The sequence below is a fragment of the Procambarus clarkii genome, chromosome 18 (genome assembly GCF_040958095.1).
Source record: "Procambarus clarkii isolate CNS0578487 chromosome 18, FALCON_Pclarkii_2.0, whole genome shotgun sequence".
NCBI classification, from domain to species: Eukaryota; Metazoa; Arthropoda; class Malacostraca; order Decapoda; family Cambaridae; genus Procambarus; species Procambarus clarkii.
In genome coordinates, this window is record NC_091167.1 from 37,281,733 (window position 1) to 37,299,525 (window position 17,793).

A 17,793-nucleotide genomic window follows, 5' to 3' on the forward strand; every position below is an offset into this window, starting at 1 on the left:
ACACACACACACACACACACAGTCGTAACTAAAACTATCATCATCCGCAGCAGCAGCGTTGCGGGACACCGCCAACTGTGATATAAACGGTAAACAAATTTTTGGTTATTGGCCGTTATGGGTACGTTCGTAAACTGTGAGAGAAGGAGGGAAAGAGGGAGTGAATAAGTGATGGAGTGTAGGAGTGATGGAGCTACAGCGGACAAGGAAAACTGACGCGGAAAGACGACAGACAGAGGACAGTTATTTAGTGTAAATTGAAGTACTCAAATATAAATATTTATTTTCTTAATTTACTGCAATAAGACGGTAATGTGAAATGTAGTGAGAGGAGAGAGAGAGAGAGAGAGAGAGAGAGAGAGAGAGAGAGAGAGAGAGAGAGAGAGAGAGAGAGAGAGAGAGAGAGAGAGAGAGAGAGAGAAAGAGAGAGAGAGAGAGAGAGAGAGAGAGAGAGAGAGAGAGAGAGAGAGATTATGTAGGAACACTAAAAAAAAATTACTATCAGCTTCACGACACATAAATGATGGACAGGCCCGAGCCTGGACCAACGACTACCCATCAAGCCGGAACACTAACATTAGGCCCTTTTTTATGGCAGAAATTTCGCTAAAAAAAAAATAAAAACATTCTCATCGGCCAAACTTTGCTCAGACCACCTAAAGGGTGATATCCCTTATCCTCTTGACTTCCGTTTGGCCTCAGCTCACCTCCAGCAGGTTCTGATACGACTTGCGATTAAACGTCAGCATATATATATACACGTTTTTTGCAAGAAAGTTTTCATTTCACTGCTGATGTATGATGGCTTCGTATGAATTATTTCCGTAAGTTGGCAGTTAATGTTGTATCATATGCAACATGTTGCTAATCATTATTGCAGTTATTCTCATTAGTTCACGATGAATTTATCCGATTGTTTATTTAAATTAGGTTAGTGAATATATATTTTTGTCGTTATGCGTTCTTTTCCTAAAACTAAATCTGTTGCATTTTCTTTATTTTTGCCAGATTTCATCATAGCTCTTCAAATATGTTTCGCCAAGAATAATTCACTTGTGTTCCACATATTCACTCAACCCTAAAAATCTAAAAATGAAAGAAACTACGACATTTCGATCACTCCTGAACCATTATCAAATCGTGTAATAGACGACTTGATAATGATCCAGGATAATGATGAAGTGTCAAAACTTCAGCGAAATCGACGATGATTCCATATATATTCAATTCCGTAATTATATAAGCATTTCTAATACCTTCTTTTATACGAAATATTGTCTCCTTTCAAAAGTCTCCGTGTTGCATGGACGAATTCGCCTTAAATTGCTTATAATAATTCAATCTTTCTTATAATATATCTATCCTTCTCTCGTTTACTTTATTTTCGTATAATTTTTCGAAAATGATTGAAATGCAATCATTTTATAATTACTTGATTAAGCAGTTGTCCGGCATTAATTGTATGACACGATGATAAGCACAATGTTCTCAGATCAGCAGAAACAAACAAAGCCTTATGGAGACTTGTTTAATCGAGAGATGCATTAACACGCGCTCATACACACCCAAAGTTTCATATTAGGAAATTAGGAGAGAGTAGAAAAAAAACTAGTTTAAACTTTCAGTAATTTTCTCGCCACAGCGGAAATTAAGGCAGAGGCGGTGTGGCGGAGGACTGGAGCAGAGATACAATATTACTAGCAGGCACCGAGGCCTGTCCCACCCTCCTCTGTCTGCTGCTGCTTGATGAAGGCACCGAGCCCTGTCCCGCCCTCCTCTGCCTGCTGCTGCTTGATGTGGGCACCGAGGCCTGCCCTGCCCTCCTCTGCCTGCTGCTGCTTGATGTAGGCACCGAGGCCTGCCCTGCCCTCCTCTGCCTGCTGCTGCTTGATGTAGGCACCGAGGCCTGTCCTGCCCTCCTCTGCTTGCTGCTGCTTGATGTGGGCACCGAGGCCTGCCCCACCCTCCTCTGTCTGCTGCTGCTTGATGAAGACACCGAGGCCTGTCCCGCCCTCCTCTGCCCGCTGCTGCTTGATGTAGGCACCGAGGCCTGTCCTGCCTTCCTCTGCCTGCTGCTGCTTGATGTGGGCACCGAGGCCTGTCCTACCCTCCTCTGCCTGCTGCTGCTTGATGTAGGCACCGAGGCCTGTCCTGCCCTCCTCTGCCTGCTGCTGCTTGGTGTGGGCACCGAGGCCTGTCCCAATATGATCTGCTCATGGACAAAGGTAGCAAGACCAGCTTCCTGCCAATCGGACTCACTCTTCCCTGGCCTTTGAGAACTCGTAGGTACTTTAACCTAACTCTTCTCACAACCTTCAATCTAATCAGGCTTATATTTATCACAGGTACTCATTCGACTTTCTTTCAAAGTATTCTCTCTGTCATTTTTTTTAAATTTTATTTCTAGAAATTAAGAGTTTCTCTTTTTCTCACCTTTCCCAGTTGCCGTCCACCAGCCTCCTTGTCACAGTGACCTCTCTAAGAGCGTCCCGTTTTATAAATAATATTTTGAACTTTTTCTCAGTTTTCCCACTATTTTATTTCCCTCAGGACATTATCTCTATCATTTTTCTTTTCAGTTCTTGTTGTTTTCATATTTATTTAACCACTTTATATTATTGTCTCTCTCGTTCACTTTGTAAACGTTATTTGGAATGACTCATTAGTTGCGAATAAAGAAAACACTTTATTCAGTAATAAAATAGTTCGTTTATTTGAGATTTTGCTTATGGCACTAGTTTCTGTAAATAAATACTTCATTCTTCGTATTTCAATATTATTATTTCTGATAATTTATTTATATATTATCTAAGCATTTCATGTTTATCTAACTGTATTGCATTCGTATGAATCATGTATTTTTTTTTAATCAGTCATGTTAATTACTAGCTCAAAGAAGTCTGAATTCGTAGTTCTGCCCACTCCAACCAGTCAACAAAAAAAGGAACTTGGAGCTATTATAAATATTTTATCCAATTTCCTTGAGCGCTCGAGGCTCAGACCTGTAGGGAAAAGATGTTCAATGAATTAAAGAACAGAAGACAATTACAACTCATGCAGGAGAGCGAGGAACTAGAACAAAAGGGATTAAGAGAGCATCAGAGAAGCCAAGGACCACGTTAAATCCTTCAGAGGAATATCGGTAGAAATATGCCAGTGAATATATATCATGTGTCAGTGTCCGTGAATACTAAAGGAATCAGCTTCAGTATTGTGAACGTTCATTGCTGATGTTGTTAAATCTTCACTGTCCCTGATGCAAAAACAAATTATTACACCCCAAAACAAATAAGAATGAGCCTAAAAATATAAAGGCATGAAAATTAGCTAAGTTGACTGAGGTTAAAAAAAAAATAGGTGTGACGTGAACCTTATATTGAGCGAAAAATGGAACATAGGAGAAGTGATAATGACAAACATGATTTTATGAAGAATTAGCCACCTAGACAAAGACGTATTGTTGAAAATTATTAACAGCAAATCGAGGGTACATCTAAAGAAGCTTAACTCACAAACGAATAACAAATATAAAAGACAGTTTATTCTGCGAACGCCTCTTAAATAGATGGAAAGAAAGAGATGAACAAGCTGTTGAAACTTGTTCATTACACACATATATATACAATAATTTGTTTTAAAATAGCATATAATTTAGCAAATAATACTTAAGAGACGACTCTTACCCCAACTACCACATTCAGGTGGAAAACACACACACACACACACACACACACACACACACACACACACACACACACACACACACACACACAAACGCAGGTGACTAAAATACTTTCCACCCATATCGGCCTCAAAATGCCTCTATTAAATCGACCATTAGCAATATTCACGGGCAAAATCTCAATATCACGCGAATACGCTTTCCCCTCAAAGACGCCTGAAAAATTATCGCATACCATTTACAGAGTTTGCCTCCGTAATCGTGGCAATAGTCGCCTATATATTCCTGATATCTTTTATGATCAGCTTTGGGCCAATTTCTGATTTCCCGGAAAACATCGAGATATCATCCCCCCCACACACACATATACACATACATGGTCCTTCTTTCTGCATTAAGATATTAATATTTTATGACGCAAGTACAACACCCACTTTCGTTTCGTTCCTTTTAGTACTGTTTCGAAATGCATTTGGTCTTTATGCTATTCAATTCACATCCTTTCGTTCGCACATGAGTTTACGTCTCTTTAAGTGCAGCCCAGAATAGTGCCCTTGACGACACCGAGGCACACACACACACACACACACACACACACACACACACACACACACACACACACACACACACACGCGCGCGGGCGCTAGTAGATGAGTGGACAGCGCGCGAGACTCGTAACCCCGGGTTCGATTCCCGGCGCCGGCGAGGAACAATGGGCCGAGTTTCTTTCACCCTAATGCCCCTGTTACCTAGCAGTAAATACGTACCTGGGAGTTAGACAGCTGTTACAGGCTGCTTCCTGGGGGTGTATGTGTGTGGAAATTAGTATAAATTAGTTAGTAGTTAGTAACAGTTGATTGATTGACAGTTGAGACGTGGGCCGAAAGAGCAGAGCTCAACTCCCGCAAGCACAACTAGGTGAAGACAAACACAAGAAAGCAAGAAAGAGAGGGCTGGGCAGCCTGCATATTTTTGAATTGCCAGAAAACCTTTGACACAGTACCATACAAGATACTAGTGCAAAAGCTGGAGATGCAGGCTGGAGTGAAAGGGAAGGTACTCCATTGGATAACGGCGTACCTAAGCAACAGAAGACTTCCAGTCACTGTGAGATCTCATATTGGCGAGGCGTCACCAGTAGAGTCCAACAGGGTACAGTCCTTGAGCCTATACTGTTTCTGATATATGCAAATGATTTCCCTGAGGGTATAGAATCGTTCATCTCATTGTTTGGTGACGATGCAAAAATTATGAGAACAATTAATACAGAAGAAGATAGTATGAGGCTAGAAGTTGACCTAGACAAACTGAATGGACGATCCAACAAATGGCTACTGACGTTCAACCCGAGTAAATGTAAGGTAATGAAGCTAGGCGGTGAAAACATGAGGCCAGACACAGGATACAGAATTGGAGATGAAGTACTTCATGAAACGGGCCTGTCTCCTGAGGCCCTCATAAAAAGAATAACATCTGCAGCGTATGCAAGGCTAGCTAACATCAAAACTGCCTTCTGGAACCTTGGTAAGGAATCATTCAGAACCTTATATACCACATATGTAATACCTATCCTGGAGTATTCGGCCCCAGCATGGAGCCCGTACGTTGCCAAGCACATGACAAAGCTAGAAAAAGTTCTGAGGTATGCCACGAGGCTAGTCCCAGAAAAAAGAGGCATGAGTTACGAAGAAATGCTGCGTGAAATGCACCCCACGACACTGGAAGACAGAAGAGTAAGGGGGAGACATGATCACTACCTACAAAATTCGCAGAGGAATTTGCAGGGTTGAAAAGTATAAACTGTTTAACACGGAGAGGGAGGAGAGGGTTACGCGAACAAAGGGACATAGGTGGAAACTGAGTGCCGAAATGAGCCACAAGGACCTTAGAAAGAACTTTATCAATGCAAGAGTAGTAAACAGATGAAATGCACTAGGAAGTGATGTGGTGGAGGCTGACTCCATACACAGTTTCAAATGTAGATATGACTGAGCCCAGGAGGCTCAGGAATCTGTACATCAGTTGATTGACGAGTGAGAGGCGGAACCAAAGAACCAGAGTTCAACCCCGCAAGTATAACTAGGTGAGTACAACTAGGTGAGTACACACACACACACACACATACACACACACACACACACACACAGTGTGAAGATTCAGCGGTATGTCACCAGGCTCGTCCCGGGACTGAGAGGATTGAGCTACGAGGAAAGGCTAAAGGAGCTGAACCTCACATCCCTGGAAAACAGAAGAGTAAGGGGAGACATGATAACCACCTACAAAATTCTCAGGGGAATTGACAGGGTGGACAAAGACAAACTCTTCAGCACGGGTGGGACACGAACAAGGGGACACAGGTGGAAACTTAGTACCCAGATGAGCCACAGAGACGTTAGAAAGAATTTTTTCAGTGCCAGAGTAGTTAATAAATGGAATGCATTAGGAAGTGATGTGGTGGAGGCTGACTCCATACACAGTATCAAGTGTAGATATGATAGAGCCCAGTAGGCTCAGGAATCTGTACACCAGTTGATTGACAGTTGAGAGGCGGGACCAAAGAGCCAAAGCTCAACCCCCGCAACCACAATTAGGTGAGTACAATTAGGTGAGTACAGTGGTACACGACTGGAACAAGTTGAGTAAGAAGCGAAGGATGCCAAAATCGTATCTCTCAAGTAGTATGGTATCTCTCAGGCAATATGGTATCTCTCAAACAATATGGTGTCTCTCAGAATTACGTTGTTTCTTATGGAACACGTTCTTTTTTCATCATTACGTTCTCTCTCTCTCATCATTATGTGATATCTTATCAATTTGGTCTCTATCTGCAAAATGTTCTTGCTCCGCATTATATTCTCTCTCTACACCGTGTCCTTTCCAAGCATCATGCTCTTTGTTTAGTAATTCGTTCTCTTTCGGAAATATGTTCTCTCTCTCTGCATCCCCCTCCCTCTCAGCAGTGATGGAGGTTCATGAGAGCGTTCACTGCATCACACAAAATGATGCTCCAGCCAGGTGCAAGTGCTTTTGCTAAATCACAGCGGAATTGAAAGCTACAATTTGGTTCGTACCTCCCACGTTCTAAACTCTTCAGAAGCTAATAATCCTGATTGAAAACGACTTCGTAATCATTGACTACTTCTGTGCAGAGCGGAACCTTCAAAACTTTCAAAAATGTAATAGGTCCCTTAAAATTCAGACAAAAGTCTGTAACATTTATTAAAACATTTCATAAATGCCACTTCAATTCATATGCAGAATAAAAACATTTTAACAGCGTATTCACTGAATTTTAAGAAATTATTAAATAGTATTCTTAAAAATATATAATTTCATGTTTAGAATTATCACATATTCCATATATGAGTTATGGTGTTGGGTGAAAGTTGAGTTTGTTTATATATTAACTGGTAATGTATTTAAAAAATCTGACAGGTTAGTTTCCGATATTCTGTCTTGGATAATACTTAGCACCAGAGAATGTGTTGGTAATTATATGACGAATGACGTCAATTATAAAATCCGTTATATTGTGATGATGAAAATATTGATGATGGTAATAATGCTAGTGATGACGAGAAAGATGATGATGATGATGAAGATGATGATGATGATGATGATAATGATAATGATTGAGCATTGATAATGATGACGTTGAGCATTGTGATCATGATTAAGTGAGAAATCATGTGATTTTAAACAATTATGAATATTATGACAATAATTAAAAAGTTGTCAATAAAAATATGCAACCTAATCTTCTGAAATTATAAAACTTAATGACTATTTGGTCGACAGTACCAATATGTAGTTTTAATATTATTATTATTATTATTTTCTACCACAGACGTGGCCACACATTTACAATGCTAAGCAGCATATATACATTTTCTTCTGTCCTCCATGGACAGGGTTAGAGATGTGTTAAACATATAGTTCAGGGGTTTATTGAACACTCAACCACAGAAGGTGATTCGGTGCTTTTAAAATGTTAAGCTAACCTACATACGTAAATACATAGATACACAGATTTACGTATGCCCTACATAAAGTGTTCGATGTGTCTTTTACATAGCGTCATTAATGTGCATTTACAAAGGTGAAAAAATATGTACTGATGGACCACCAGTAAACCACTTTTTTGTCATTTTAATTTTAAAGAGTATGGGAAAAATCAAGATAACCAAACTTAAATATTTTCATTTCTAGTATGGCATATATATGTAACTTACTTGGCCTTAGATAGCGTTCATTAGGCTTGTGGTTACTTGGAGAGGTTTGGTTAAGGCAAGTGTAATATTTATGTTACGGTTAGAACAAATTTTGGTTTGTTCAAGTTCAATAATACAAAGGTCAAATTTCTGGCGATTTATCACTACTTATTGGTACTTTCGACCAAATGGTTACGATAAGAACTCTCATTTTAGAAGAATGGGTTGAAATATAACTCAATATGAGTATATTAACAAAGCAAGCATAGGACAACGTAAAAGGAGATAACACAACATAAATCTTCTTGTTCTTCACCTCAGTAACTTTCTCGACCTCACTGAACAAAACCGAGCACCTCCCTCGCCCTTCCCCAATGAGAGCCGCTCCCCATTCTAGAACTAAACATTCCACCCTCATACCCCATACCCTCTTATCCCACCTTATCACACTATACCCCTCCCCAACCACACTACCAATCATCCCTCTGCCTCTACACAGCTCAACACCTATCCACCCCCTCCCTCCACCCAGTCACCTAAATCTCCTTCACTCAAACACCCTTTCCCTACCCACAACCCATCACCCATTTTTTCACTCTTCGGCGCGAACACTCAATTCCCCAGCTCTTCCCTAACACTCTTCTCCAAACAATAAAGAAGGCAGACGATCTGGTCAGTGGCAAACACCTATATTTATTTCTACCTTAAGTCTAAGAACATCAAAACATTCTGAGTGTAAATAAAACTTTAAAGAGTCACTTCATGCGCTAACACAGAGACGTTGTCACTAACCTCAAACTCCTAGCCTCCTTTGAGGTTTGGAAGCTTCCTAACCTCAAAGGAGACGTGACTATGTTTGGGGGGGGGGGTTTGGGGGATGGCGTCTTTAAGAAGCCAAGGTCGACAGATCAGGTCGTCCAGTTCAATTGCCAAAATTGTCAGTGACTGCTATCTGGTTAGCGTGGCAGGAGTCAGAAGGGAGGAGAGGAAACAGGATGATGGACGAATGGAAAAGCGTGAAATAGGTGAGGTTATAGAGTGGACGGTGTTTGAATCAAAATGTTCGGATCAACAGAGATTGAGGAGACGTCGGTGTCAACTGAGAGGAACTATACGCTCGGATCAATACCAAAGGAGGAAACTCGGATTAACAGAGAGAGACGTTCGGGTTAACAGAGAGGGAAACGTTCAGATCAACAGAGATGGTGTCTATCGGACCAACTGAGTAGGAGACGTGAGAGACAAGTGGAGCCTTTATATAACCTTTTTGAATTCTGAACAAATCCTCGTTATCCCACTTCTTGCCGTGATTCTTTGCTCCCTTGATCCAAAAAAGGATCACTGCAAGTGGAAGACAAGTCTTCTACTGTGGAGGAAAACAGTGGACGACAAGTCTTCCACTGTTTTCCTCTTTTTATTCTGCCATTGCCTTAACAAAAAGTACATAATCAAAGACCAATACATAAAGATCACTTGCCACAGTGGCATGTCATGTTCGATGCTCTCAATGGTCAAGTCATTGTGTGTGTATACTAGGTCTAGCCACCCTGTCTATTCTAACCTTCTCAGTGTTTCTTCCTTAACGTGTTGAATTAGGTATATAGATTATTTCTCATACTTTTATCAGCAACACTCTCAAACTCTCCACACTTTCCACAACTTAAATCATTTGATTCCCAGTCAGTATTTCAATAATTAAAGCTTCTCATTAATATTATCTTTAGTCAGTTTAACAGATGTTTTGGTAACAGCTTGGATGATATAGATTCAATCTACGTTTGCATTTTCGTATTCTTATCTGGGTCTTACAAGATTCACTGGGAGATTCTGTATCATAGCTAGGACAACATCGCCTTCTTCCACTGAAATGATTCCTGGCATTTTCCTCAACACTGATCTTACTCCTATTGTAATCTGGTATGGTCATAAAAATTTTGCGCTACCGACCATTCTATTCTTTTAGTTTAAATTGTTGCTATTATACCGGTCTTCTTTTTTTAATTTATTTGCTTTGACATGTCTTCAGCATTAGTGTACCAGATTTTTAGCCTGTTAAGTCTTACTCTGCTCTCTATACAGGCTAAACGAGTGGGAGGGGGAGAAACCTGTAATAAATGAAGAAGAAATAATGTTATATCAGGTTGTTGTTAATTAAACCAATACTCCTCTCCTTCCCAGAAGCGGTTACGATGCATAACGGTGAGCAACGCTTGAGTTGAGTATTGTTACAGCTCAACCGAAACTCACAGGAAGTTAGACAATTATACTCCGTGAATTAAGCCCCATCAAGGATTTCCTTTGACAATGGATATAGAATACAAGCGAAGGAGATTATGTAGTATCCCAGTTACAATATACTGGCACTTCATTGCAAGAAACTGCTAACTACATACCGTAATAAATAGAGAGAAGAATAATGTTATTTAACACATAAATATCCCTTTTTAAACCCTAATACATTTAGATATGCTTAAGGCCAGAAAAAAAGATCTAAATTAACACTAATTATAACTTAACCAGAGAGAGACGGCTTATTCTATTTACCGGAAAGACAAGCGCATTAATAATAGCTGCATTAAATCTAACATAGGAATTATGCACAAATCATTTATTTAAATTTTAAACCTGAACACAAGTCAAATAAACCAAGTAGCACCTGAATTAGCAACAAAAAAATCACCACAGCACCTGAACTAGCATCAAGAACGCATCTACAGTTCCAAAACTAGCAAAAAAGAACGTATTAAGAGAACCAAAAAACAAGCAAAAAAACGTCACCACAGCACCCGAACTAGCAACAAGAACGTCACCAGAGCACTAGAACTAGGGCATAGAGCAATAGGGTCAATGAAATATTCAAGTTACGTGGTTCAGTTAATTCGCTATGACGCAAACTACAGGATCAGTTAATTTGTAAGACGATCAGTTAATTCGTTTAGACATGAGCTACAGGATCAGGTAATTCGTGAACAGTTAAGTGAAGTTTTTAGTTGTAAAACTCAGATTTAGTTTTCGGGGTAAAAAAAAGATTCCAAGATGTTGAGATCTTGATCATATATATATATATTTTTCCCACCATATACGCAATGAATTATATCCAATCATCAATTTTCCTTTGTGCTGTAGTGGGTAATTTTGTTCACCTGGGCGTTGTAAAATCCTTGAAATAATAAGGTTATTCGTTGCCATCAAGGCTGGAGCTTCACCTGGCCTGCTGATGACCTTGTAAACACGGAGAAAAATGTCTCTCATCAGCGCTCTGCGTCCACACTGTGCGAGAACGTTGGGTCTGTGAGACACTCTGTACTCATGACGAAGTGCTGCTATTTGTTATCTAAGACTAGCTGCCTTGTTGTTGAGGTTTCTTTGTGTGTGTGTGTGTGCATGTGTCTTTGTTTCTTTGTTATTTAATTTCTTGTTCATACTGGTTTGCTTGATTGAACCTGATCTACTTATATTTTGTCTCATTTATTTATTTATTTGTACTTTTCATTGTCATTATTTTAGGTTTTATCTTTGTGTGTGTGTGTGTGTGTCTCTTTCTTTGGGTATGTTTAGCTATGTATTCTTAACTATCTCTCGCTAGATCTGTTTTGGTATATGCCTGTATCCCTTTTTGTCTCTCTCCGTATATATCTGTTTAATTATGAATTTATATGTATGTTTCTGTCTGACACATTTTTTCTTTCTCTGTATGTCCCTACATCTGTCTATCGTTATTTTTCTGTCTTATTGTATTTGTATCTGTATATATGGCTCAATTTGTGTCTTTGTTATCTCCATATGTCTTTGTATCTCTATTTTCCTGTTTCCGATGGTCTGTGTGTGAGTGTCTATTCCTGCCAGTCTGTCTCTGTCTGGATTTTCGGATTAAGAGAATTAATCTTAGTCTCGGATTAGGACATACAATCTTTATGTATTAATCCCTCTTTATGTATATATCTGTTTTAATCTGTGTATATGTTTGTTTCTGTCATTCTGGTTATATATTTTTAATGTGTATAAATGAGTTCACTGTTTATGAAATCGAGTAGACAGAGTCTCCTCCAAGATTTACGCAACGTTTAAAGGATCAATCTATCAACACGCCTGGCATTACTTCCACAGTCTGCTATATCTTTTCGAGAGTCCTGTCGGTAAGCTAGGCACTCCTCCGCCAGCCTTCAGCGTCTTTGTACGAAGTCTGTCTGTAGGCCAGGCACTCCTCCGCCAGCCTTCAGGCTCTTTTGAAGAGTCATTTAGTCTGGCACTCCTTCGCCAACTCTGGGTCTCTTTCTTGTCCTTTACTCTCAATTCTGCGGAGTTCTCTACCCCAACTAGGTCCCAGAAATGTTGTTAAATGTCCAATTATCACTTCAAAGGACCTCTCGATCCGTGCCACGGCCACGGGAAAGACTAGCGGTGGTTATAGAGAGCGCTAGCGAGAGAAAGGGGAAGGGAGGGAGGGAGAGAGAGAGAGAGGGAGAGGGAGAGAGAGAGAGAGAGAGAGAGAGAGAGAGAGAGAGAGAGAGAGAGAGAGAGAGAGAGAGAGAGAGAGAGAGAGAGAAAGAGAGTGGGAGGGAGAGAGAGAGAGAGAGAGAGAGAGAGAGAGAGAGAGAGAGAGAGAGAGAGAGAGAGAGAGAGAGAGAGAGAGAAAGAGAGTGGGAGGGAGAGAGAGAGAGAGAGAGAGAGAGAGAGAGAGAGAGAGAAACGTTGTGTTCGATGGGACGCAAAGCCTCAATGAAGAAGAGAAATAGCACCTAGGGAAGCCGATGAGGCTTTCACGTGGTTTTATAATTTTTTTAGTTCTCGTACCACTCTTTTATTTTATGTATATTTTATTTTATTTTAACGTTTTTACACATGATTGGCTGCAAAATTGGCTACATAGAATGTATAAAGTGAGTTATCACAGGCTGTCGAGTTCCTACAGCATGTCGGATAACTGGCAAGAACCAGGCATGCAGTGTGCGTTTTCTCTCAGTATTGTCATGCTGAGGCGCTGGAAAAGAAAGCAAACAGCTTTTTGGGACTCTTATGGTTTCAGGGAGCATAATCCCAGATCACTGGGTAAACTATTGGCCCTTTTATCCCCCCCCCCCCGCACACCTCTTCATCAAAAGGTCTCGGAAATAATGGGGACAAAATTGCACTGATAATCCAATTATAAGTACTTAGGTCACTTGATTTATGGCAGCATGACCTGGGTGTCAATACAAAAATCAACGTAGGTCTTTGTCTTCATTGATATGTATGTGTAGTCCCCACACTAAGGGCCTGCTTATTCACGCACGGGTGAACTGTGATCCCATCTGGGCAAACAACAAAATTAGCAATATTGCGGAACATTGGGAAACGGGGCTCTATCTGCTGTCACAGACTAAGCTGTGATAAGACTCCTCTTAAAGATGTTAACTTTACTTTGCCTCGATTACCAGTCCCGTGTGCTTCGGCAGAACAGGCCTCGCTAACAGTACCCGTCAGCCTCTATTTCGCCACAAATGCACAAGTAATAGAAGAGGATTGAGGCAGCAAGACGAAGAGCCACTGGAATTCGGAGGGCATGTGGTAACGAGAGTGTTGTTAATAGGAAGTCACCCACTGAGAGCCGGCACTGCTGTGAGGCGAGCGATCGCATGTGGTGTTGCTGCAGCATCCAGACTCATTGCATCTGCTCTGGTTACGTGGGACTGTCCAAGCTAGACTGCTCGCGGGCGTAAAATGGAGGAAATTAGAGTACTGCGACGGCGAAAAAAAAATTTTACTGGTGCTGTGTGTATATCTGGGCTCATGTACCCCTAGAGCAGCCTCGATAGGCAGCTTATATAATCCGTTAGGATTTCGTTCGATAGGTTATCTGGTGTTTAGGACAGGAAGGCTGCCACAGCGATCTGGGAAGCTGTGGGAACACCGACGCCCTCAACTTTGACGGGAATAGTAGCTTATTTCCACTAAAGGACATTGAGGTAATGATCAAGATTTTTTCTAACATGTATTTCAGTAACCGGTCGTGTGCATCTTGCATGGGGGCTATCGCGAACTGAGTAACATCTCAGAATGTAAGTTAACCTGAGTAGGGACAGCCTAGTGGATAAGGCAAAGTGTGTCATGAGCATCAGTGTCTTCACTCCTCTCATCCCTCCTGTAAATTCACAAACATGTAGGGAAAGAGACAGAGTCAAAGTGAGAGATAAAGTGAGAAAGAAAGAGATGGAAACACTCAACCAATTAAAAACTACATCAGAGTTACAACACTGAATCAGCACTAAGCAACCCAATTACACTTATAAAAAGTCCCTGCTTACTTCATCACGGTAAAGCTGGAACGTCCAACTCTCTAGCTGTTTACCATTTTAGATTGCCTTCGTGGGCCAATAGTGTATTGGAAAAGTCATCAGGGTAGCGAACCATATCCGTTTTGTCCCCACACTTCTGCTGCTGCGAGTTTATTGCCACTCTTTAGCTGAATGGGGTTATGGAAGTTAAGATCAAGATGTCACTGGGAGATTTGAAATGGTGTCATTGGATATTTGGAGTGGATGGTCATGTCACTGAGATGGTTCGAGGGCCAGCTTATCTGACTGGTGTTGGGAAAGTCCGTCGTTCATGTTGTTAGTGAGACATTTGACTGCTAGTAACGTGTTATATTGACTTTTAAAAGTTGGAAATAAAGTTTTATAGCAAGTAGTGAGAATACGTATTTGACAATTAAAACTGTGTGTGTGTGTGTGTGAGAGAGAGAGAGAGAGAGAGAGAGAGAGAGAGAGAGAGAGAGAGAGAGAGAGAGAGAGAGAGAGAGAGAGAGAGAGAGAGAGAGAGAGAGAGAGAGAGTGTGTGTGTGTGTGTGTGTGTGTGTGTGTGTGTGTACTCACCTAGTTGTGGTTGCGGGGGTTGAGCTTTGGCTCTTTGGTCCTGCCTCTCAACCGTCAATCAACTGATGTACAGATTCCTGACCCTACTGGGCTCTATCATAACTACATTTGGAACTGTGTATGGAGTCGGCCTCCGCCACATCACTTCCTAATGCATTCCATTTATTAACTACTCTGACACTGAAAAAGTTCTTTCTAATGTCTCTGTGGCTCATTTGGGTACTCAGCTTCCACCTGTGTCCCCTTGTGCGTGTACCACCCGTGTTAAATAATCCATCCTTGTCTACCCTGTCAATTCCCCTGAGAATTTTGTATGTGGTGAGCATGTCTCCCCTAGCTCTTCTGTCTTCCAGCGACGTAAGGTGCAGTTCACCTAGTCTGTTCTCATAACTCATGTCTCTTATTTCTGGGACTAGCCTAGTGGCATACCTCTGAACTTTTTCGAGTTTCGTCTTGTACTTGACTAGATACGGGCTCATGCTGGGGCTGCATACTCTAGGATTGGCTTTACATATGTGGTATACAAGGTTCTGAAGGATTTCTTACACAGGTTTCTGAAAGCAGTTCTGATGTTAGCCAGCCTCACAGAGGCCGCTGATGTTATTCTTTTGATGTGGGCTTCAGGAGGCAAGTTTGGCGTGATATCAACTCCTAGAGCCTTCTCTCTGTCCGTTTCGTGAAGGACTTCATCTCCCATTCGGTATTCAGTGTTGACCTCCTAGTTCCTCCTCCTAGTTTCATTACCTTACATTTACTTGGGTTGAACTTTACTAGCCATTTGTCGGACCATTCCTACAGTTTATCTAGGTCATCTTGTAGCCCCATACTATCCTCCTCTGTCTTGATTCTCCTCATAATTTTTACATCAACTGCAATCATCGAGAGGAGCGAGTCAATTCCTTCTGGGAGATCATTTACGTATATCAGAAACAGTATAGGTCCAAGGAATGATCCCTGTGGGACTCCACTGGTGACTCCCCGTCACTCCGAGACCTCCCCTCTCACGGTGACTCGCTGTGTCCTCCTGCTTAGGTACTCCCTTATCCAGTGGAGTACCTTCCCTTTCACTCCTGCCTCCATCTCCAATTTGTGCACTAGTCTCTTATGTGGTACTGTGTCAAAAGCTTTCTGGCAGTCCAGAAATATGTAGTCTTCCCAGCCCTCTCTCTCTCGCCTGACTTTTGTTACCTGGTCATAAAACTCAATTCAACCTGTTAGGCCGGATTTGCCATCTCTGAACCCATTCTGGGTTTCTTTCGAACAATCTTCTCCATCATCTTGTGATTGTGTGTTTTTTTGTGTGTGTGCGCGCGCGCGTGCGTGTGTGTGTGTGTCAGACAGGCAGAGGGAAAAATGAGAGCATGGCTGGGGAGACACTGACAAACGTTTCAAATTAAGACAGCATTTTCCCATCTTCCTGAATATCATATGTTCTCCTTTGCTTCTTTGTAATCTTCCCAATAATATTATCCTCTTACTAATCTTCCCTTCCACATCCATTCTTCTTTTTATCCTCTTATTACTCTAAAGGCTACCTCTTTAATTTTCTTGCCCCCTCTCTTCCCATTTCATATCTACCTCAGCTTTGGAGCACTTAAATAATCCTCACTGAATTCCATATCTAACTCATTTGCCCACTATTTATATTCACTTTCTCTTTCTCACTCTTTCTATCGATCATCTTCTCCTCACGTAAAATTAATTATCAAGCAACCTGAAGTTAATGGCACAAATGGAGAGCATGTGTAGGGCGGTATTACATTGGGCCACTTCTCATGATGGTAATGGTAGTTTCTCTCCCGCTAATGACGGTACATAATTATGCTAAGTGACAGTTTAACAGCACTGCCTTTCATACTCTGAAGCCGCATGCGATTCTTAAAGCAGATGATCACGTACGGACTTTATTTAGCCGGATAAAGGGCTGAAAGAAACATGACATAGGAATTATTTAGACCTTCTTATCCAATTTAGGATATCATCAGATATATATAATATATATAATAGCTAAAACAGCTAAATCACTCAAGTACAGGTGACTGGAAGGTCAATACCTCTTTGTTCCCATAGCGTCTGAGACGCTTGGCCCCTGGGGCAAGAGTGCCTTGGGATTTCTCAAGGAATTGGGTTCCAAGCTCATTGACGTCACCAGAGACCCAAGGGCTTCCAGTTTTTTTTGTTTCAGCGTCTCAGTGTGGCGATCCAGAGGGGAAATGCTTGCTGCGTCCTCGGTTCCTGTCCAGAAGCGGAGGAGCTTCAAGAGATCCATAACCTTTAGGCATTTGTCTTGTATGTTTTGTAACCTTTAAATACACAATAAAGGAAAAAAAAAAAGGAAAGGGGTGGTAGGAGAAAAGCACACAGAAACTGTATTGGAGGGGACCTACATTCCCTCCAATGCGTTATGTGTGGTTTCCTCCGAGGCTATGGGTCCCCCTTCTTCCAGCCAGAGGTGGTACTCCCTTCCCTATATATAAAAAATATATATATATATATATATATATATATATATATATATATATATATATATATATATATATATATATATATATATATGTCGTACCTAGTAGCCAGAACGCACTTCTCTGCCTACTATGCAAGGCCCGATTTGCCTAATAAGCCAAGTTTTCATGAATTAATTGTTTTTCGACTACCTAACCTACCTAACCTAACCTAAACTAACTTTTTCGGCTACCTAACCTAACCTAACCTATAAAGATAGGTTAGGTTAGGTTAGGTAGGGTTGGTTAGGTTCGGTCATATATCTACGTTAATTTTAACTCCAATAAAAAAAAATTGACCTCAAACATAATGAAATGGGTAGCGTTTTCATTTCATAAGAAAAAAATTAGAGAAAATATATTAATTCAGGAAAACTTGGCTTATTAGGCAAATCGGGCCTTGCATAGTAGGCTGAAAAGTGCGTTCTGGCTACTAGGTACGACATATATATATATATATATATATATATATATATGTATATATATTTTCTAAGGATAGTTGAAGAATATAATAGGTGAACTTGACTATTTCCTGTGGGAATTTATTT

At 40.9% G+C, this 17,793-nt stretch overlaps 1 protein-coding gene across 1 annotated transcript; it reads right to left on the minus strand.

Annotated features, from left to right (window-relative positions):
- Nucleotides 1-1,697: 1,697 nt before the first annotated feature.
- Nucleotides 1,698-3,804, minus strand: LOC123754612 (involucrin-like). Its single transcript, XM_069326818.1, has 2 exons — nucleotides 3,777-3,804; nucleotides 1,698-2,194 (listed from the first exon to the last, which is right to left on the minus strand). Exons 1-2 carry the CDS (start codon nucleotides 3,802-3,804, stop codon nucleotides 1,698-1,700), a joined length of 525 nt encoding a protein of 174 aa, XP_069182919.1.
- Between the last annotated feature and the right edge of the window lie 13,989 nt (nucleotides 3,805-17,793).